At 39.2% G+C, this 22916-nt stretch overlaps 2 protein-coding genes across 11 annotated transcripts in view; one reads left to right on the top strand and one right to left on the bottom strand.

Moving 5' to 3' along the window:
* The window catches only part of ANGPTL1 (angiopoietin like 1), a 32686-nt gene extending 28714 nt beyond the window's left edge, over positions 1–3972 (top strand). For both annotated transcript variants that reach the window (XM_075131492.1, XM_048860741.2), the window contains exon 6: positions 638–3972. In XM_075131492.1, coding sequence (XP_074987593.1) covers positions 638–825 — 188 coding nt within the window. In that variant the 3' untranslated portion in view covers positions 826–3972. The remainder of the gene's footprint in view (positions 1–637) is intronic.
* The window catches only part of RALGPS2 (Ral GEF with PH domain and SH3 binding motif 2), a 277132-nt gene that overhangs the window by 112070 nt on the left and 142146 nt on the right, over positions 1–22916 (bottom strand). For all 9 annotated transcript variants that reach the window (XR_007358002.2, XR_012669645.1, XM_048860736.2 and 6 more), the window contains one exon: positions 13493–13619. Coding sequence is in view for 7 of the 9 variants with exons in the window: in XM_048860736.2 (XP_048716693.1) it covers positions 13493–13619 (127 nt within the window). In the remaining 2 variants the exon portion in view is untranslated. The remainder of the gene's footprint in view (positions 1–13492; positions 13620–22916) is intronic.

Here is a 22916-nt window from a genome sequence, read left to right as displayed (position 1 = left end):
AAAATTGTTGGTTGCTTAAAAACTGAAAATGACCCACAGAAAAACATACCGTGTTATGGCACCAATCATTGTCCAGTTTTGGCCCTCAACGTAGGTAGGATCTTAAAAATAATGATAACTTAAAAAATTGCTGTTATCATTGTTACTTTTAAAACTTCGGAGAAGACTGACCACCATCTCCCTTCATAAGGTAAACTTCACCACAAATCACTGAAATTGAAACTTAAGGCACAAGTCATGTTGCTCCCGCAAAAGTACTTCAGAACAGTTTACAGCAGATATTCTTAACGATTGCTTACATAGGAAAGTAATAAAGTATTTAATATGTTTTTTAGTTTCTTTCATTATAATTAAGCAGCTGAAATCAAAGAGCAGAGCCAGCACCATGTGACCAGCCAGCTCTCCTCAGATTACCAGCAATCTTCTGTGAACTGCAGTTTGTAGTTGCAACGGAGTTTAGAGAACTGTAAGTGGAAGGAGAAGTGATTCATCTCATCACAAATGGGAGGCAAAGTGGCTTGCAAGACAAGCACTATGTTAATATGTAGGACATAGATTCAAAAAGTTTGAGGATCCATGGTCTATTATTTCCCCTCTGAAGTGCTGAGGTTTCACTTATTTTATTCTCTCCCAACAGGAAATTGTGCCCATTTTCACAAAGGAGGCTGGTGGTACAATGCTTGCGCACATTCTAACCTTAATGGAGTGTGGTACAGAGGAGGCCATTACAGAAGCAAATATCAGGATGGGATTTTTTGGGCTGAGTACAGAGGAGGTTCATATTCCCTGAAAGCAGTTCAGATGATGATCAGACCCATTGACTGAAAAAACCCCTCCCCCATACCTCACCATCTCAAGTGATCAAATATAAAACTTTTCAGTGCTTGAGCTCCAGGAAAAAAAAAAGTTACATTTAAACTCTTATTTTGCACAATTTAGCTCTCCAAAGTGCTACAAGTGTTTTGGGTTTGTTTGTTTTTTTAAACTTTCTCACTGTGATACAATATGTATTAAATATACAGCTTCTAATAATTCACAAAACACACAAGATGGTTAAACATTTGCAATAAATATTGATCTTCATTAAAGCCCTATACATTTTACATTAATTGCAGCCATTAAAATGATTAAAATAGTTCTTAGATTACAGTACAAGTTTCTCCAGATCAGTTCAACCTTTAAATGTAAAAATGTGAAACTATTTGTCTTATTTTAATGTGAAAATGAATTCATTTTCAGTTATTTAATAGTTTTTTAAAAACTGATTATAAGATTACTTTCAATGTATATTTGATCTTACATTGTTTTAACATTTACATACACAATGAGTTTGCACCCTAAAATGGTAGACAGAAAATTGGAGAGAAACTCTAGTTTTGCCAGCAGAAATATATTTTGTTGCAAATAAACGATAAAGTTATTTCCACATGAAGTTGTGAATTCAACATAAAATAGTTGCTAATAATGTAGCCTGTTTCTTACAGGACATGTGTATTCTGCTTCCCATCAAAGTGATTAGGAGAAATGTTTTCTTAGCACAATAAAAACAAAATACAATTCTTATAACACAAACACTCTTATAAATGCATGAGTAAATTCCACAGTGCTCATGTCTTTTCTATTTGTCTTTGTATTGAACACATGTGGCATGCAGGCCATGCTATCTATGGTATGCATGCTACTGAATAGGAAAATCATTCTTGATCACTTGAAAACTCGAAGATGATCAGCAAAATAGGTAAAAACTTTAAAAAATATTTTACTAGAATATATGAAATACACATTTTCTCAACCTTTTGCAAATTGTAACCCAACTGGCATTTTGAAATAATTGCAATTAATCTCAGCTTCCAAGAAGGCATTAAAATTCAAATTTTTTTTCATTTTTATTAGTTCATGACTTGAACAGAATTTATAACATGTTGACACTACATAGTAAATTCAGAAAATATGATGCAGTTAAAGAAATTAATGTTAATTACTATATTAATTTATTTCTAAACTTCGTATAAATGCAGTCTGGGGACATTTGTGCTTGCCTAGATGAGGAAAGATGTAGATCAACTTCAAAAGCAAGAAAAGAGTGGTATTTCTAAGGCAAATTTGGGTTGACACTCTTGTGGCTCAGATATAAATGGATGGAAGGGACTTTTACTACTTCACTCATACTTTCCAGGTACTGATTAGGTACACAAGAAACCCAGCATAGAGTAAAGAGTTTCTTGGTTTCATAGACTCAAGTTGACTTTGCCAAGTATTAACAAAGAACAGTCCCACCTATAGCACTATTTACTAGTTTGCTCAACAAAATGATTCAAAATCCAATTCTTAAGTTAATCAGTCTCAAATGTTAATAGTCACAAAACTGCACCATCCTGAAGTTGTGAGCTGATGACTTTTTAAAATGGTAACATTTTACAATATAAAATATTCAGAATCATGTGAATATCTCAAATCTATCATTTTGAACACTATAAGAACAGAGTTTGTTTAGTTGGAGAAATACCATTTAAAGATCAGAAAGCGTTTTCAGAGTAAACAAGCCTACACCACAACTTAGTAAGAGATCTGTGAAAATCCCATCTCCAAACCTATAAAAGATTATACTAGAGAGAAGTTCTGCCTCAGTACAGGCAGAGCAGCTTACTCTGTAATACCTAGTAAGGATGACAGTTGTAGACTAAATTGCATCCTTGCATATCTGCTGTAAAGACACATTGTACCTCCACCTAACTGTCTAGCTGAATGTCCTAAGGGACGAAGTATATCCTGGGGCATTAAAAGGAACAAAAGTTCACATTCTCAACCACTTAGACAAAATCATTCTAGGATAGTTGCTATGTATAACACTATTGTGGCTGGCACGCCAATAGCTGGTTCTTTCAATTAAAGCTATATTCGGACTCAATCAATCAATACACTACAGGTCTGAAACACAATCTTTGTAGATCAGGGGTCAGCAACCTTTCAGAAGTGGTGTGCCGAGTCTTCATTTATTCACTTTAATTTAAGGTTTTGCCTGCCAGTAATACATTTTAATGTTTTTTAGAAGGTCTCTCTCTATAAGTCTATATATTATATAACTAAACTATTGTCATATGTAAAGTAAACAAGGTTTTCAAAAGGTTTAAGAAGCTTCATTTAAAATTAAATTAAAATGCTGGTCGTATGCTGCTGGCCTGCTCAGCCCGCTGCCAGCCTGGGGTTCCGTTCACCTAGGCTGGCAGCAGGCTGAGTGGGGCCTGCGGCCGGGACCCAGCAGGCAGCAACATGCCATTAAAAATCAGCATGCGTGCCATAGGCTGCCGACCCCTGTTGTAGATTAATGTATGATTAGCCAGTGGTGGCTTTTGTAAATATTTTATTTTTATTCATTTCATGTTTAGTATCAATGCATAGGTAAATTGAAAAGTTACTGTCTATAATATAGCCAATTGCTTAACTACACTTGTCGTTTAATATTAAAAATGTTTGAGAGACCAAACAGTGAAGCATAGCCAAGTTTATCAACTGAAGACAATGCAGTTCAACGCAGAAAGAAAAGAATTATTACTTCACAGAATCCTTCAGGGAAGCTTGTTTCTCACAGCATGAAATTCACCTTACACAGAAGAGGTGCTCACAATATACTCCCCCCTTCCAACCCTACCTAATATTTATATCATGGTTGTTTACTAAGTAAAAGCACTCTGTACATCACCTAAGACTAAGCACCAACTAGTTTTTTATCTTGTATTTCCTGGCACCATGACTTCTTTCTCAGTTTTGGATACTTCATCTCAAACCAGGTTCCTGCGAAAGTACCTTGCAACTTGTACTAGGACAGAGAACAAACGTATCTTATCTTTGACATGTTTCATATTTTCCAGTGCCAAAGCTGACTTCAGCTTTGCAGGTACTGTGGCTATATATCTTGACATTAGTGAATGGATGGCGACAGGATTGTGGGAAAGACATAATTCAGTTAATATAACTGCCCACGTGTTGGAAAAAACACAATATTAAGGCGGTGTGCACTATGCCTAACATATATGTATTGACTAACAAAGTGCATGTAAACCAAACCCAACTTGTTTAATGAAGTGCTTTAGACATCTTCGGTTCATGAGAATAAACCGAAAGGAAAAACAAAATATATGGCTACAAATATTGAAGGCTGGCATATCGTTTGCTTGAAAAATACAAAGTAACATCAGCTAACACATTTATGTAACATTTATTCAGTCGGAAACAATGGGATTTAATGACCATTCCTCTTTGAACAAACAGCATTCCCCTGAAACAAATGTTTCCTTTTAAAAAAAACCACCTGTGTTAATAAAAGAGAGAGTGCGCCATGGTAATCACAAAATGAAGTGCTTCTCCATCTGTTACTAACTGCAATTTCATGGGAAATATCAGTAAGTCCAAACAAGAACTCAAAATTCTGCTCTCAGAAATAAGATTTTTTTTTCAAACTGTGGCTGCTGTCACAGTACTTTTGGAATGTGCATTTCCCCATGCCCTGTATCAAAATATTTCCTGTGAAATGACACTTCACCCTGAATGGTCCCTTAGAATATGTGCTAACTACTTATGCAAAACCATCTGTTTGAGCTTTTATATAGCTGTGACACTCTTAGTACCTTTCCCAGACCTGAAGTGCTCTGCATAGCTCCAAAGTTTGCCTCTCCCACCATCAGAAGTTGGTCCAATAAAAGATATTACCTCATCCACCTCATCTCTCCATTTCCCTTTTGTCATTCAAAACTAGGTTCAGTATGTCACTTTCTCTGTCAGGCTTTTACTGTCGGATTCCATTGGACTTTAAGCAGTCTTCAGCTTTCCTTTTTTACCACTACCCCACTGTCACCTCAGAGTTCGTTTCAATATTTCATTAGGAAAACTTAGAGAATCTGCATTATCTAAATTACAGTTACATTTCTAATTAAGGCAGTTATTTTACAGCTGCACTAATCTAGACTTCATTCAATATAATCTGACTTTCTAAGAAAATTAAGTAAATTTTATTGTAATTGCCAAAAACAATGCAGCAGTTTCTGAGAAAAGAGGTGAGTGAAAATTACGTTTTGCCCATCTTTAAAGCTTCTAGTGACCTTTTCTTTGAGACGCTGTGATGTCCCCATGCTTTGGAGCAGGGACTGCTTCCTTGAAAGCTGGATGGAGAGTCGACTTTTTGACATTCAAAAGTAGCCCCGTGTCTGAAAAAAGGTGGTTGTATAGGCAATGTGGTTTAACAGATTATCATGAACAGCAGCTTTCAATAGCCAATCGTCCAAATATGGATAAACAAAAATGCTCTGCTTTCTCAAATGAGCTGCTACCACAAAGAGGCACTTTGCAAATACTCTTGATGCCATGGACAAGCCAAATGGCGACATCTTGTATTGGAAATGGCATCCCGCCACCACAAAACAAAAGGTACTTCTGATGACTGCATCTGATGAAAACATGAAAATATGTGTCCTTTTAAATCAAGTGTCACAAACCAACCCATAGTTGAAAATGAAGGGTTTATGGAGCCCAGAATGAATATAAAGAACTGAAACGTTCAAATGTATTAAATCTAAAATCAGATGATGAACCCATCCACCCCCAATATCTTGAATAAAAAGCCTAAACCCTCAGATGTTGATGTGATAGCTCTTTGACAGCCCCTATCAGAAGCACTTCTCAAAGTGGAATAGTCTAATGAGAAGGTTTCCTGAAAACAGACAGGTAGGAGGAATTGAAAGGGGCAGTTTCTCAAACTGAATGGCATAGCTCTTTTCTATATATTTCTAGGATCCGTAATAAGCCTCCATTTGTGGATACCATGGACTAGTCTGTCTCCAAACAAAGGAAGGGAAGGGTCCTTGCTGACTAGTTCTCGACTCTCAATCCTCACATCAAATCCGATACCTACTGTTCAATGAAAACGAGAGGGAGGAAGCAGCTGGTTTAGATTTAGGCCTCGATTTAAAAAGACTACTTCTCGTATTCGCTCTACAAATACCTACCTTGCTGGTGTTGTTGCTAACGTCTTTGACTTAATGAGAAGTAAGTTGAGGAAGATTGTGGCTAATATTGTTTCTGATAACGAAAACGAGGAGGAGATGTCCTCCTAGTAGAAGAAATCAAGCCCAAAGAGTGAGCTGTTGATCTTGTCTCCTTCAGGTTTTCTAGCAACTCATCCATCTTTTCACTGAAAAGACCTCCCATTCAAAAGGGAAATCTTCAACCTTAATTCTAGTATCCAGAGAAGAGAAGTGCAGCCAAGCATATGTCTCCTCAGAGTAACTAAAGAAGCAAATCCTCTGGTGGAAGAGTCCAAGACAAAATAAATCTCTGAGGGCATCCTTTGCCACATTTTAACCCTCCATTAGCATAGCATTTCACAATCTCCTTTTGTCATGTGTTAAATCCTGCACAAACAATGCCATCTTTTCCTACAAGTGGAACTGATAGCAGGCCATAACTGCTTGATAATTTGCTACCCTAATAACAAGAGAGGAAGAGGAAAACACCTCTCTCTTTCCTTTCTCTATCAGCAGAAGTGGAACCATATCTCAACCTGCGACTGGCAGCAAGCACCACGAGCAAAATATGAACAAGGTGTATGTTAAAATATAAAAACCCCTCCAAAGGTATCTGATATTTATCAGCCTTATTGAAAATAGGCTGGCAAGAAGCAGGAGTGGACCAAACAGTCTTAGCAGAGTACAGCAGACCATCGAGAATCGGTAATGACATCCTACTCTAGGAGGTAGCCCCAAGAATGTCAAACGCTGGATGGGTTTCCTCCAGTTACTGAAGGTATATTCAACATGGATGCCAGGCAATCCATCAGGTCATGGAATTGCAGAGCATCCCCAGAGAGGAAGAGGCAGAAGCCACTCTCACATGCTCATCTGATGACAAATCAGGATCATAATCTGTGTCAGTATGCTCTTGTTCAAAAAAGAGGAGCCATTGCCTCATCTTCTTCATCACTGTCTGGGATGCAAATGGCACCAGTGGAACCAATACGAGGATTTCTCCACTGCTGAATCCTTTAAAGATGAAACATCACCTTTCCAGTTCATAAGGAGGACAAATGAAAAATGCCTGTGGTGGCACCCAATAAGATCATGGAGCCCAGGACTACTAGTCACCCCAAAAACTGGGAATTGGGAACATACCATAGGAGAAAGAGCAAAGGAAGCATGAACCAGGAGGAAACAAATCTCTCTATTCTATCCTCCTCTAAACCTCAGATCCATAACAGAGCACACTGGAGAAGGAACAGACCCCAGGTGTGGAGAGAAATGAACAAGAGAAAAAAATTATTTCTGGAGACCTTGTAGGTGTCTTAAGAGGAGGAGGTGGTAAAAAAGGATCAAAAGAAAGACTCATAATCCCCTGTTTTCCTCTTAGGTGAAGATGCTGTCAACCTCTGAACAGAAGAAGCCCTGTCTCTTCCCCAAGACCTTCTAACTTTCAATTCAAGGAATGCTTGGAAGCCAGTAAAAATCTTTTGTGGATCTGAAGATGGACCCGGGACCTGAGGTTGAAGCCACAGATCTTGATAGTGCATGATGACCTAATGAAATATTCAAATTTAGTCTTTAGTCCTCAAATCAGAACCTGGAAAAGTAGAGACCCTATCAGGACTGGACAGATCCAATAAATCTCACTTGCGGGAGCTGGCACTGCTAACAATGTCCGATTCCTCCCTTGCTTCTACTCTGAAATTGACACAGCTGGAGTCAACAATATGACTCTTGGTTCTGCAGCAGGCAGCCTGACTTTCCCCATCATTGGTGCCTTCAAAGTCCTGACCACTCGAGCAACAGGATCCCAAGCCAGACCCAATGAAGGTTCCAATTTCCTGGAATCTTTTAAGCTGCTTTGACTTGCTGGAGAAAGTCACAGGAGCAGAGAGACTGGCCTTCTTAGATCTTGGATCCAACAAATGCCAAAAATTAGAAGGTTTAGCTTCAAGAGCCTCCTTAAGGTTAAGTACCTGCAATCTTTGCCTCTCCTTGTGAACTCTGGGCATGAAAGTCCACCAGATGGAACACCGAGAAGGAGAGTGGCTCTCTGCCAAGTACTTCAGGCATCTAAGACAGTTATCCAACACTGGGACACGAAGCACATCAGTTGAATACAGCCTTCTTCTTTTTCTTCAGTTCCACCATAACCCAGAACTGACTACTAACTTAACTAAGTATACTTATCACTGAACTATAACTATACTAAACAATTACAAAGACACCAAGAAATGGAGAAAACCCCCAGACTGAGCGGATCAGAGCAGTTCACTTCCACCTGGCACAATAATTGGAAGGAACTGAGTTAGTAGAAGGCGCTGTACATTCTTTCCCTCAGCATATTCAGAGATGCTGAGGGTAGAAACACGAGGGGCATCCAAGCACAGACACTGCTTAGAGAGGATTCTACCATTAGGGACCAAAAGGCGGTGCAGTATCCATAAAAGGGACTATGCAGAGCCACTCAAAGAACTGTGCTTTAAATATATTAGTCGGGTTCTTTGCATATTAACCTGATTCTGAATAAGTAATGTACAATATAGTATGTTAATGTTTTATTGCAACTTTGCCTTAATAAAAAGTTTAAAAAATCCCCCCAAAACAGTAACTGCTGTATAATGTTATACACACTAAAACCCCCCAGCTCCTAGGTGTTTCAAATTGTGCATTCAAAATTAGTGGATACTTTTGACCTTAATCTCTTAATCTCTATCCCTCCATTCCCCATCTATATAATGGGGATAATATCAACTCATCTTATAGGGGTGTTATGAAAATACAATTCACTGTTTTTGACGCATTCAGATACTATAGTAATGAGCGCCATAAGAAAACCCATGAGGAAATTAACAATTCTGTTTCCAGAGTAGAGTTTGAATAGCATGCAGTAAATAAAGCATAGGGCCACACAATGTACAAGGAGAAACATTATTAAACAGTAGCTCATTAAGTGAGCATCGTTCATCCAGTGCACTGAATGAAACAGTATCCTTTAGAAAAAAACCCGATCATGTAATTAAAGACTGCCATGCATACACACAAGGGAGCCAGTTAAGGTTGCACAGGCAACCTTAATTCTGACATTTCTTAACTTCTGAGTGCTTGACATTGCAACCTTAATACTGTTCTTTTAATGTACGTTTTTTGTATGCAATACATACACCCACACACACATTAAATACACATATATACACACACACAAATTATTTCCCCAAGGGAAGACTTACAAGACTGCAAAAATCACATCTCAAGGGAAACCATAAGCAGTGCACTTGGAAGATTTGCTCAATTTACTGACTTCAATTTTTGCCTGACTAAAGGTATTTTTCTGCATAATTGTCTTTCCCAGAGTAACATCCTCAGTAGTATAAATTGTATTGCCTCCCCATTAGGGAAATGAAATAGGCATGCCTACAAGAATTATACATGGAGAATATTTATCATGTTCCATACCCCTATGCAGCACACTATTCTATTTTTCTCTCTCTCCTACAGAATGAGTGTTGTCAAAGTGCCAAATCCCCAGCACAACACTTAAGATTGTTCTGTAATTTATGACAAGAACAAAGAAAATTTTTTAATGATTTTCAGATTTAGAGCAGTAATTCACAATTTTTTCCTTATGATTTGCCAGACTAGTACTCACCAGACAAATGTTTATACCTTTACTCTGAAAACCTCTTCTTCCCCCCTCCCCCAGCTCCAACAGCTTAGCACAACTGATCTCACCTTCAGTGAAACACAAATATAAAAGACTTTCAAGGAGTAGTAAATTTTAGGTCAAGAAAACATCTTTTATTTCTAGCAGTATGACCCACTTGTTTTACTGTGAAGTCGGCAGCACAACTATAACAAGGGCTTTGTCAGAATTTCCATTATAAACCTTTTTCAGAAAGGTTATATTTTGCTTAGAATAAAATAAACATGACTTATCCATTCTCAGTTTGCGTTGACAATTTAAATTGGCCATATAAGATATGTCTTCACTACAGAATTAACTTGGGTGATTGGCATCTAGGTTTGAGCACCCAGGTTAGCCTAGCCTGGGTATGAATGGCCACACTGAAAAGCCACATTTGAGTTACTGAGTGCACATTGGTGCTCCACTCACCTGTATGTCACTAGGAATTCTGGGGGCAAATCTGATGGTTCTTAGTACCTCACTAAGTGGAGATGGTCGGATTCCTTCCCAGTGAACTGTAGAAGAATGTGCCTGACCTTCTTGGCTCAGGGGGAATTATGAGAAGGAACTGGAGGACTAACACCACGAGCGATTTAGCCTTCATGCTCACTTGTGCTTTAGCCTATAACCACAGATATACCAGCAAGCCCCAAGAGTAAGCAACAAATTCAGGATAGTGGTTTGTGTGTCTGTATGAGATAGTTTAGGGACAACATGCAAATAAGAGCCCAAGTTAACTCTGCAGTGAAGATACACCCATACTAATTTTGGAGACAAAACTGAACTCCTTTTAAACTTCTGAGACAACACCACAGTCATCCTCTTTTTGTGTCCTTACCAATCCCACTATCAGCAGGGTCCTTCATGACCAGTGCCAATGCAACTCTTCGTCTGTTAGCAGCAGGGATCTCAGACAGCATGTGGCAATCAACCTGCCTTGTAAGTCCAGAAAAGTTACCTTTATAAAGCAATGCCATTCTCCCAGTTCCTGGAGTGTGATATCCAAAGTTGCTTTCCAAACTAAGTTTGTCATGCCATGGCAGAGCCATTAAACCAGTTAATCTTTTAACACAGAAGCAATACTCTTTCTGTATACGTTTTACATACCAAACAGAAAACAAACAAAAAACCTTTAATAGATTATAGCCAACAAGTGGAAAATCAGAAAAATTAGCAAATTGCTCTTGTATTGAATATTCTTCTACTCATTTCAGTAAAAATCCCTAGTTAACAAACTTTAGAGAGAATATTCTTATAAATTCTGAACAGGTCTTACAACAAGTTACATTTTTCATTGCAGGAAGAGATTAACTGAATTGAACAGTTAAGCTTCCAAGACAGTTCCAGATTTACTAAGATTACTGTTCCAAACCATTTTCATTTGCTTTTCCAGCCATTTATCCGTAAGAAGTTAAGTAACATTAGAGAAAGCACCCCAGAAAAGTATATCTAATTCACTATTCCTCTGGAGAATTAAAATGGAAGCATACGACATTCTTGTCACTAATAACAACTAGTACTGTATAAAGCCAGATGATAGACTAGTTTTTAAACTACAGCTGGTCCCAGCAAGAAGCATTACAGACATCAACTAAACCCATTTTTAATTTCTAAGCAGAAAGAAAATACACATTAGACTTTAATAAATTGACGTGTTATGTCCAAAGACTTACTCTACAGCAGAATTTGGACAAAATGTTGTTTATGTGTCTAAAGGGAGATGTTTGCACTGGCACAAACTTCAAATAAAAGGAAGAACAATCATACAGTTTTCCAGTATTTTTCTGTTTTCCCTTGCCAATTTTGCATATATTTGTATTTTGTACACTTAAGGAAGCAATAGAAAAAATCCAAATCAGCTAGATAGAGAAAAATAGATATTTTACTTCTAAAACATTAGCTAACAAAAAGACTTTAAGCAAGAAGCAGAGAAGCCCAGGATACCTGGGATACTGAAAGCAGCCTGGCCTATCTTGTAAATTGTTTTTGCTTGGTCTGACATCATCTCATAAACCCATAACAGATAAAAGCTAATGCTAAAAAACCTTTGAATAGCTGGAAGTTGGAGCTTTCCAACACTCTAAAGAAAACATTTTCTCATCTTGGAGGTTTGGAAGAAGTCAAATCTTAAAATTCCATTCTAATTATGTTTTATGATTAGGTTCAGTTCTGATCTGATTGCAAGGATTACAAATCTAATTAATCAATCTCCTATGCCATATATCTGAATACCTGAAAATCTGTTTTTAAAGTACATGAAACATTAATCTCTCTATACAGGAGTTCATGAGCAGAGTCACTGCTAAAATCAAGTTGGAATTGCCAAAGAGGTAGAAAGTAGGTTCAATAAACTGATTCTAAAGAGTGGGTATCATTGAACTAAGTATTTCCCCTTCCCCACTGTTCTTTTTGATTGAGTGAAAGTCATATGAAAGGAACATCAGCTGCTTCAGTATTTCACAAGAGTAAGCAGAGCTGAGGGGGACAACTTATAAGGCCAACAAACCTGAGACACAGCTGACATTTAGAAGATTAAATTATAGAACCAAATTGCTAATTCAGAATCACACTTAAAAAAAATTCCTCAGAAAACCTCTTCAGTGCAAAGGTCTGGTTAACTCTGCCTGCTGCTGTTGAAGCAGAACATAGTGGGACTTGCAGGGGGCTGAGTATTCCCTTGTTATCTGTCTGACAGGACTGATTCTTTACCCCCCATAAAATACAGAGGCAGAAGTATCTATCATGCCAGAAATGTGGATGTTAGCACAATAAAGGATTTCTAATCCCCACCTCCAAGAGGACTTAAAATAGCCCAAATAAGTGAGGAAGAGAAAATAGCATATTTAGGGTTGGGGGGGGAGGGGGGAGATCATCAAGTCTAGTCAACTGTAGTGGGCCACTGGAGCTCATCTTGATGTAGATAAAGGAATAACTGATGTCTTCCACACAATGCATATTACGTGGGATGGACTAATGTGATCTGCCTGATGTTTCTGGGAGAGGGAAACAGTCAGACAAGCATTTCTTTAACATTTGTATAATTACTGAAGTTTTATATAATTAACATTCAACAACAAAAATATCAAAAATACACGGGTAGGCACTAATCCTGATTTAAAGCTGCTCTTTAGAATCAAGTAATTCCAAAAAGCTGGTGAAAATATTTGATCATCATAGCAATAAAAACTATATACAGTAAGCAAATATATAAATAAATCAGTAAAGATTTCTTGGAAACATAGGAAGGCAAATTATTCATGATAAATCTCTATAAATCACCCATTTTATTTTTTTTATATTTTGTAGCACCAATTTAATATCCTAGTCACTTCAGTGTAATCAAAGTGACAATATATGCAATAGAAATCAGATTCTACAACATTTAAAACAGATTCCAGAAGTTATGCTGACTCTGAAATTAGTGACTGATATCTTTTCATTATTAAATCTATAGTCAAATGTTTAGTTCTTGGAAAGAACTGCCAGGCGTAACAGTCTCAAACTGCTTCTTCATGAGTCAACCATTAAATCTACACAACATCTCCAAGAAAACTGATACTCTATGCAAAAATCTTAGGAGCACTTGAAAGGTTTAATGGGAATTTTTCTTCTTAAGTAGAAACGTTATTTCTTGCTATATACAAAACATTTACAGCCAACCAAGTGGTTCTACATTCTTTGTAAAAGCACTAAAAAACTCTCAAATACAGCTTAAAAGATGGCTTTTAGTTTTTCTGCAAGTCACTGTGCAAGTACTATTACCTTAATACTGCACACCAAAGTTATTAAGCTTACCTACCTAAGTAAGGAATACAAGGAGTCATCTTCAAGCTGTTAATATAGTCTCTAAGTCGTTTGTAATTATCTTCTTTACTCATAACATACTCCAATTTTTCAAAAGTAGTTTTGTCTTTTCGGCTCAATAACTAGAAAAGAAAGACAAAGATAGAAGGGTTGCAGTTCATTTAGGGTTGAGATGAATTTTGCACTTAAAGCAGGATTCAGCCAGTTTGTTATATATGAAGAATACTGAGTATCATCCCAAAAATTACAGCTCTTACTCTTCAAGTATAGAATACATTTTCTGAGAATTTACAAGAAAATGGGTTAATTTATGAGTTAAAATTAATTTTTAAATGGATCCTTTAAGAAATTTAGCACCTATCAAACCATTTTTTTTGGTCTTGAATTACCTTAATAATGAAATAATGCAGACTATTAAAACTTCTGTAACAGTTAAAATTCAATGAAATCTTATGCACTAGTTACATTTTTTTAAAGGATTAATTTTTTTTTTACTGTTATTCTCCATTATTGAAAGTTTATTCTTCAGCAGGTACGCACCAATAATGTTCTAATACAAAGAATTCCATGAAGATCTACCGTCTTTCAAAAGGGTCACTATCTTCCATTGCTCTCAATAGGAGTGAAGCTAAAAGTCTCATTAGCATAAAATGTCCATTCCTCCCATGGCTCCCAATGGGAGTGAAGCCAAGTTGATTGCAGGAAATATGGTTGCCCTAACACCATAGGTCCGTAACAAAGCCCTATTTCACAACCATGCCGTTTTGGTTGAGCTATTGATATTCTTATGGTTTCTTTATCTTGAAACTTCATGACCTGTAAACTCTGAACTTTTCCAATAAGTTTATTTTCAAGTGAAAGAAATAAGAGCATTAAAATCTAATGAAAATTTTAAAATTAAACTATAATTCTTTAAAATCAATCAATGTATAGCCTGATGCAGACATACTGGCATTCACATACAAAAATTCTGTTTAGTAAGAGAAAGATGCAATAGGGGCTCGATCTGCCTTCTCCACAGAAAAGTACAATGGTTTGAGCACAAACCACCTTGTATATTGTTCTGTCAGCAAAAAGGCAGTTTTATTGGATCTTTTTGCCACAGGATCATCAGTTATAACATCAAACTTAAAAAAACAAAAACAAAACTATCTTTTGCTGTAAATCCATACTGTGCTCAACAGAATTAACTATAGCTGAGTAATCTGTGTGAGGAATGATGTTAAATTAGAAAATACTGCACTCAAGAGAGAACTTTAACAGAACTACCACTGAGTAGCCACATTAATGGTTTTATTTCATTTTGGGGCCAAAATTTAAGGAAATGTAGAAAAATGTTTAGATTGACCATTTTGGCAGGAGACTAGGTGTTCCTAGTCTCTCAACCAAAGTTTTAGCTATATGTGAAGATGTACAGTAATTAGTAGTTAAAAGAATGTAATGAGGAGATATCTTAGGTGTGTAGGTACATAACCTTGAGATTTTACACTGCCACTACAACCAAAATCTACCTGGGTTTCCATGACAATGATGGACCAAATCTATGAGCTTCTGCAAAAATATAATTGCATTTATTTTACACCTTTTGCCTTTCTTACCTAAATTTTCTGCCCACTAACCCTCACTAGGATGCAGCAAATATTACATCAGTTTTCAGAGAGATGCCATTTTTAAAGGGAGAGAATTGTCATCCAGAAAATTGTGTTCCTTGAAGTTCTGGCCCTGAGCCCATCAATGAAACAGTTGTGTCTTACATCTACTATGACATGTTGCTAGGTAAGGGCTCTTGCAGATTTCCAGGAAAAGATTCAGAGCTGAGGACAGCCATGAGGATAATGGCTTCTTGGGAACTCATGTAATAGTTTCAACATCTCTGCAGAGAGGAGACACTGTGGCAGAGCATAGAGGGAAAAGCAGTCTCTGAGGTAGCTGGAGTTTAAGTCTAGACAATTTAGATGCCATGATCATAGCCATGTCTTTGAAATACTTCATTTCTCAAACCAGCATCATCTCCATATTTAGTTGGAGGTCCCACCATTTGAGTTAGCAGCACCTCATGCTCAGTAACACTGAAGACTTCTGTAGATCTTAAATATATTGGGCTACTGTTAGAGCTCAAAGTATTAGCAAGGATGTCTGATTTTTCCACTATTATCAGGCTCCAACATTTGGGACATGAAGTTTACCTTTTAGATTTGTCTTCTCAAAATGGGTATTTGCTGCATAATTAGTCTAGACGAATTCATGTCTTTTCACCATGTGCAAGGACCTTTGTTTCCAGTTTATATTTTTTCTAAAGTTTCCAGGAAATGTATCAGTATTTATCTCAAAAATTAAAAAAAGGGTGAAAAATCAGTGCAAAAATTTACCTGGAAAACTGTGAGGTTAACATCAGCGTTAATATTGGGGGACAGAACAACAGGGGGGAAAAGCAACAAATAGAAAAAAACTGTTTATGAAACAAACTATTGGTGATTTGTGCAGTTATGCTTGACATACGGGGCTTCATCAGGGTGAATTCCAAAACTCCAGGATAGCAAAGGCTTGCAGCAGTTTTTTCAATACTCTCAGATCGCAAAATCATCATCTTTCCTGTCTCAGAGGTGGGATACCGGGGCTAGGAGCCAAGAGAGAGCAGGTCCTAGTTCCTGAGACACAGTCCCACCCACCAGCAGCACGGGTGCTGCCACTATCCTCCCCGTCACAACATGTCCACCTCCACTTATCTTCCTGGGACTGCACAGGAATCAGTGACCTGTTCCCAGCTGGGGGGCAAGAGGGTTCTCTGTCTTGTTGGTGAAGCAAACAGAGCTCTGTGCCTTGGGGGTCCTTTCCATGGAATGTCACATCCCTGAGCTCAACTTCTCACAGGTGTTATCACGGGGGTGGGGGAAGAGGATGCCCAGAGGGGAGATGGTGTGCCTGATATAGCGACAGCAAGCGGGTGCTGGGGGATGACTGTTCCTAGTTATTGTTCAGAACTGCTAGTATTTTAACGAGTTTTGTGGGGAAAAGGAGACATAAGTAATGTTGCATGGGGAGATCCCCAGAATCTATAAGGAGAGTCCCCATTCTACTATTTTAAGACCCCATATGTTTGAAGAAATACCAGCACACATGAAGAAAAAAATTACTTACCTTACAGTAACTTGTTCTTTGAGTAATTGTGCACATATACATTCCACTGTAGGTGACACATCAGCAGTTCCCTTACAGGACCAGGAACTTTGGCTCATCCAAACAGAGACTAACACCCGATTTGCCAAAGTTGGCTTCATCATGAGAGGGATGAGTGATGGCATAAAGAGTGGAAAGTACATGCAGATGACCACATGTACAATATGCATGCATATTAGTTATTGGAACATTGCTCAGGAAAGCTGATGAGGTTGAGTAAGTTGCTATTCTTAATGGAAAAGAGACTTTAGCAAGATTGTAAAAAAAATTTTGTACAGACAGAAACAAAATGTGAGATGCATTGAGATGACACTGATTGACCTTTAATTATTTCAGTATAGTTTACAAAGATTCTGGGGGAAAGACCTAACATTACAATGGCCATACTGGGTCAGACCAAAGGTCCATCAAGCCCAGCATCCTGTCCTCTCACAGTGGCCAATGGCAGGTGCCCCAAAGGGAATGAACAGACAGGTTATCATCAAGTGATCCATGTCTTGTCACCCAATCCCAGCTTCTTGCAAACAGGGCTAGGGACACCATTCCTGCCCATCCTGGCTAATAGCCATTGATGAACCTATCTTCCCTGAATCTATCTAGCTCCCTTTTGAACCCTGTTATAGCGTTGGCCTTCACAAAACCCTCTGGCAAGGAATTCCAGAGGTTGACAGTGCATTGCATGAAAAAATACTTTCTTGTGTTTGTTTTAAACCTGTTACCTATTAATTTCATTTGGTGGACCCTTGTTTTTATATTATGAGAAGGAGTAAATAACACTTGCTTATTTACTTTCTCTATACCACTCATGATTTTATAGACCTCCATCATATCCCCCCTTAGTCGCCTCTTTTCCAAGCTGAAAAGTCCCAGTCTTATTCATCTTTCCTCATACGGAAGCCAATCTATACCCCTAATCATTTTTGTTGCCCTTTTCTGAACCTTTTCCAATTCCAAAATATCATTTTTGAGATGGGGCAACCACATCTGCATGCAGTATTCAAGGTGTGGGCGTACCATGGATTTATATAGAGGCAATATGATATTTTCTGTCTTATTATTTATCCCTTTCCTGATGATTCCCAACTATCCACGACTCCAAGATCTCTTTCTTGAGTGGTAACAGCTAATTTAGACCCCATCATTGTACTGTATAGTTAGGATTTTGTTTTCCAATGTGTGTTACTTTGCATTTATCAACATTAAATTTCATCTGCTATTTTGTTGCCCAGTCACCCAGTTTTGTGAGATCCTTTTGTAGCTCTTCGCAGTCTGGCTGGGACTTAACTATCTTGAGTAGTTTTGTAACATCTGCAAATTTTGCCACCTCACCGTTTACCCCTTTTTCCAGATCATTTATGAATATGTTAAATAGGACTGGGCCCAGTACAGATCCCTGGGGGACACCACTATTTACTTCTTTCCATTCTGAAAAATGGCCATTTATTCCTACCCTTTGTTTCTTATCTTTTAACCAGTTACTAATCCATGAGAGAACCTTCCCTCTTATCCCATGACTGCTTATTTTGCTTAAGAGCCTTTGGTGAGGGACCTTGTCAAAGACTTTCTGAAAATCTAAATTCACAATATCCACTGGATCGCCTTTGTCCGCATGCTTGTTGACCCCCTCAAAGAATTCTAGTAGATTGGTGAGGCATGATTTCCCTTTACAAAAAACATGTTGACTATTTCCCAACAAATTATGTTCATCTATGGGTCCGATAGTTTCAACCAATTTGCCCAGTACTGAAATGAGGCTTACTGGCCTGTAGTTGCCAAGGTCACCTCTAGAGCCCTTTTTAAAAATTGGAATCACATTGGCTATGCTCCAGTCATTTGGTATATTTGGTACATGTGGTACCTGAAGGATCTAGCATGATCCAAGTAAAATGCAATGGGCTCTATGAACATCCAAAGTATGGAGTACTTTTTCATCCTCAGATAAATGGGGTTTTGGGGGGAAAAAAAACACCAAAAATTAAACATTTGGCTTAGATGGAAGGCTGAGGTTGCCCTAGACATAAACTTGGATATAGCTTAATGGATATCTTGTCCTTATGAAAGACTGTGAAAGAAGGATCAGCCAAGCAAGGCTGAAGTTCTGAAACCTCCTTGCAGATTTTCTACCAAAAACAGAGTCTTCATTGACAATGAAGGTAATGAAGTTGTAGTCATAGGTTCTCAATCAGGGGCCATCAATTTGGAGAGAACTAGATTTAAATACCAGACACGTACAGAAGCAGACAAGGGAGGGTAAATGTTGATTAGGCCTTTCAAAAACCAAGAAATGAGGGGATGAAAGAAGATGGAAAACACATCTACTGATGGATATAATGCAGAAATAATTTTGTGATAGTTCACCTAACCTCTATTTGAAAGGCCTGATGATTTCAGGTGCAGAAGATAGTCCAGCACATGTGTAACCTCTGTGAGATGGGGCAATAAACTGTGGGATTGTACCCAAATGGAAAATCTCTTTCAATTTAACGGCATACCTGGCTCCAGTGGATTCTTTCTGCTGCTCACCAAGATGGTTTGAACCTCCTGGAAACAATTTCTTCTGAGTGTTCACACAGTAAAGTGGAAAGATTTGAGGTTTGGATGTAGAGATTTGCCCTGGTGCTCAGTTAGAAAATCTGTGACTAGTTCTAGAGTTATTGGTGAGTGGATAGACAGTCGATATAGATCCATGAACCAATACTGGCTTGGCCATGCTGGTTCAATAAGGATTAACAACGCTGTTTCTTGTTTCAGCTTCCTCAGTACTCTTGGAATTAGAGGAACTGGAAGGAATGCAGGTGGGGGTGTCCAGACCAGAGAAGAAAACCATCTATAATGGAACTTGGGCTGAGGCCCACTCTGGAGCAAAACCTCATGCATTTGCTGTTGAGGTTGATCACTAGCAAGTCTATTTATAGATACCTCCAGCAGTGGAAAATCTGAAGAAGGAAGTCTTTCTTGATTGACCACTCATGTTGGTTTATGAAAACCCTGCTGAGGAAATCTGCTAGCATGTTTCTTACTCCCAGAAGGTGAAAGGCTTTCAGGGAAACATTGTGAAGGATTCACAAATTCCATAGGAGGACAGCCTCCTTGCACAGTTGGGAGATTTGTGCTCCTCTCTGCTTGTTAAAAAACAACAACAACAACAACCATGGCAGTGGTGTTGTCTGTGAGAACTTGCACCATTGGTTCTCAACGGTGGGTATAAATATCTCACAGGCCTGATGAATAGCTCAGAGCTCCAACATGTTTATGTGGAAGGAAACCTCCTGAGGTAACCAAGAAGCTTGCACCTGAAATTGACTGAGATGCATCTACCAATGGCTACGGGGGCCCATCTGTTACCAGAGTAACAGTTGGTTCTCAAGACAGAAATGCAACTCCTCTACATACATTTTATGGATCCAGCTGCCAATTCAGGTACGCAAATCCGCATGTCCAGAGGATTTCTGGGTGATATACCAAATCATGTCAGGTCTGCAGACAGCGAAAGTGAACTCTGCCACACTAAGTTACATATATGTATGAGATCATGTGACCCAGGAGCTGAAGGCAGGCAGGCACTGTTCTTCTTGTCCTGGACTTGAGGCTGTTGGAAAGGGTGGTTACAGATTGATATTGATAACACTCCCTTGGGAAATCAGCTATGGCTGTTCTGGCATCATGGTCTGCTTCTATGACTTATGAGTTGAGTGGGTTTTTAATCGTGACTTCTCCAAATTTAGTTTCAGCCCTAAATGGAAGAACATTTGTCTGATGAGTAGGACATTGCTCTGGACCCAGTCGCTTGACAGTGTACGAACGAGCCAATTATCTCAAATATTTCCTTATCTGGATAATGCATTTGGTGAAGAACTTTGGGGCTGAAGAGAGACTGAAGTCCCTTGATAGTGCACGAACTAGCCAATTATCCAGATAATAAGTTCTTCACCTTTTGTAACTGTTGTTCTTCAAGATGTGTTGTTTATGTCCATTCCAATCAGGTGTGTGCACGCACGTACGTGCACATTGGCCGGAAGATTTTTCCCTTAGCAGCATCCGTCGGGTTGGCCTGGGCGCCCCCTGGAGTCATGCCCACATGGCGCCTAACATATAGCCCTGCTGACCCGCCACCCATTCTGTCATAAACATTCAGCTAAGGGTAGCATAAAATCCCTCCTTTACCTGTAAAGGGTTAAGAAGCTCAGATAACCTGGTTGGCACCTTACCAAAACGACCAATAAGGGGAGAAGATACTTTCAAATCTGTGTGTTGAAGGCTTTTGTTTTGTCTCTTTGTGTGTGTTCTCTCTGAGACAAAGAGAGAGACCAAGCAAGTAATCTAGCTCCTATTCAATGATACATGTAATTTACAGAAATAATAAGTAATAGCAAGGAAATGTGTTAGAGTATCTTTTGTTTTAGCTTGTGAATTTTCACTGTGCTAAGAGGGAGATTTATCCCTGTTTTTTGTAACTTTAAAGCTTTGCCTAGAGGGGAATCCTCTGTATTTTGAACCTTATTACCCTGTAAAATTACCGTCCATACTGATTTTACAGAGGTGTTTCTTTTACTTTTTTTTTCTTTATAATGAAGTTCTGTTTTTTTAAAGAATCTGATTGGTTTTTAGTGTCCTAAAAACCAAGAGTCTGGTCTGTGTTCACCTGGTTTACCTATTTGGTTGGTAGATTATTCTCAAGCCTCCCCAGGAAAGGGGGTAAAAGGATTTGGGGGGATATTTTAGGGAAACGGGAACTCCAAGTGGCCGTTTTTCCTGGCAGCAGTCCAAGGACAAGGAAGGATTTGTACCTTGGGGAAGTTTTTAGAAATAAGCTGGTAGAAATAAGCTTAGGGGGGTCCTTCATGCAGGTCCCCACATCTATACCCTAGAGTTCAGAGTAAGAAGGGAACCTTGACATCTTCAGTTCCTTCTTGCCAGCTACTTCGACAGAGAGGTAGAAGGGTGGGTATTGGAATGAACATGAGCACCACATCTCAAAGAACAGTTACGAAAGGTGAGTAACTGTTTTTTCTTCTTCTTCGAGTGCTTGTTCATGTTGATTCCAATCAGGTGACTCCCAAGCAAATTTAGGAGGTGGGGTTGGAGCTGTCCACTGATTGGTGTACTGCTCTACCAAAGGCCTCCTCATCTCTGGCCTGCCTAGTAATCGCACAGTGCGCGGCAAAAGTGTGCACCGATGACTATGTCGCTGCCTTGCAGATTTCTTGGGGGGGGGGGGGACTTGAGCCAGGAAAGCTGTTGAAGAAGCTTGCACCCCTGTAGAGTGCGCCGTTATCGGGGGCGCTGGGATCCCTGCTAGACTGTAGTACTCTGTAATGCAGGCCACAATCCATGATGAAATGTGCTGTGTTGAAACAGGCTGACCCTTCATCCTGTCCGCCACTGCGACAAAGAGCTGTACTGACTTCCTGAATAGTTTTGTCCTCTCAATTTAAAAGGCCAGCACTCTGCAGACATCGAGAGTGTGGAGCCTCTGCTCCCTGCAACTCGCATGAAGTTTGGGGTAGAAAACTGGGAGGAAAATGTTCTGGTTGATGTGGAACTGCGACACAACCTTCAGGAGGAAGGCTGGATAGGGCCTGAGCTGAACCTTGTCCTTAAAAAAATACAGAGTAGGGAAGCTCCGACGTTACAACCCTGAGCTCAGACACCCTCCAGACTGAAGTTATCACCATCAGGAACGCGACCTTGCAGGAAAGGTAGAGCAGGGAGCATGATGCTAAAGGCTCAAAGGGATGCCCCATGAGCCTAGAGGACCAAGTTAAGGTCCCAAGCAGAAACCAGTTGGCGGACATGTGGGTACAACCTGTCGAGGCTCTTCAGGAACAGGCTGACCATGGGGTTAGCGAAAATCGAGCAGCCTTGTACCCCCAGATGGAAAGCCGAGATGGCAACCAGGTGCACTCTTATAGAAGACAAGGAGAGACCTTCCTGCTTCAAGTGGAAAAGATAATCCAAAATCTGGGGCACTGAGGCTAGCGCCGCAGGCAAGTCACGCTGAGCTGACCAGATTGAAAATCTCTTCCACTTGGCCAGATATGTGGCTCTAGTGGAGGGTTTCCAACTGCCGAGAAGAACCTGTCTGACTTGTTCTGAACAGGAGAGCTTGAACGGATTCAGCCATGGAGCCTCCATGCTGTGAGATGGAGCGACTGCAGGTTCAGGTGCTGGAGACGCCCATGATCCTGAGTAAGAAGGTCCGGGAAGAGCGGCAAGGTAATTGGGGCTCCCACTGAAATATT

Source organism: Caretta caretta, chromosome 8 (assembly GCF_965140235.1).
Source record: "Caretta caretta isolate rCarCar2 chromosome 8, rCarCar1.hap1, whole genome shotgun sequence".
In the NCBI taxonomy this organism is placed as follows: domain Eukaryota; kingdom Metazoa; phylum Chordata; order Testudines; family Cheloniidae; genus Caretta; species Caretta caretta.
The sequence above is the reverse complement of the archived record's forward strand: the minus strand, read 5'-3'. Positions and strand labels throughout refer to the sequence as shown.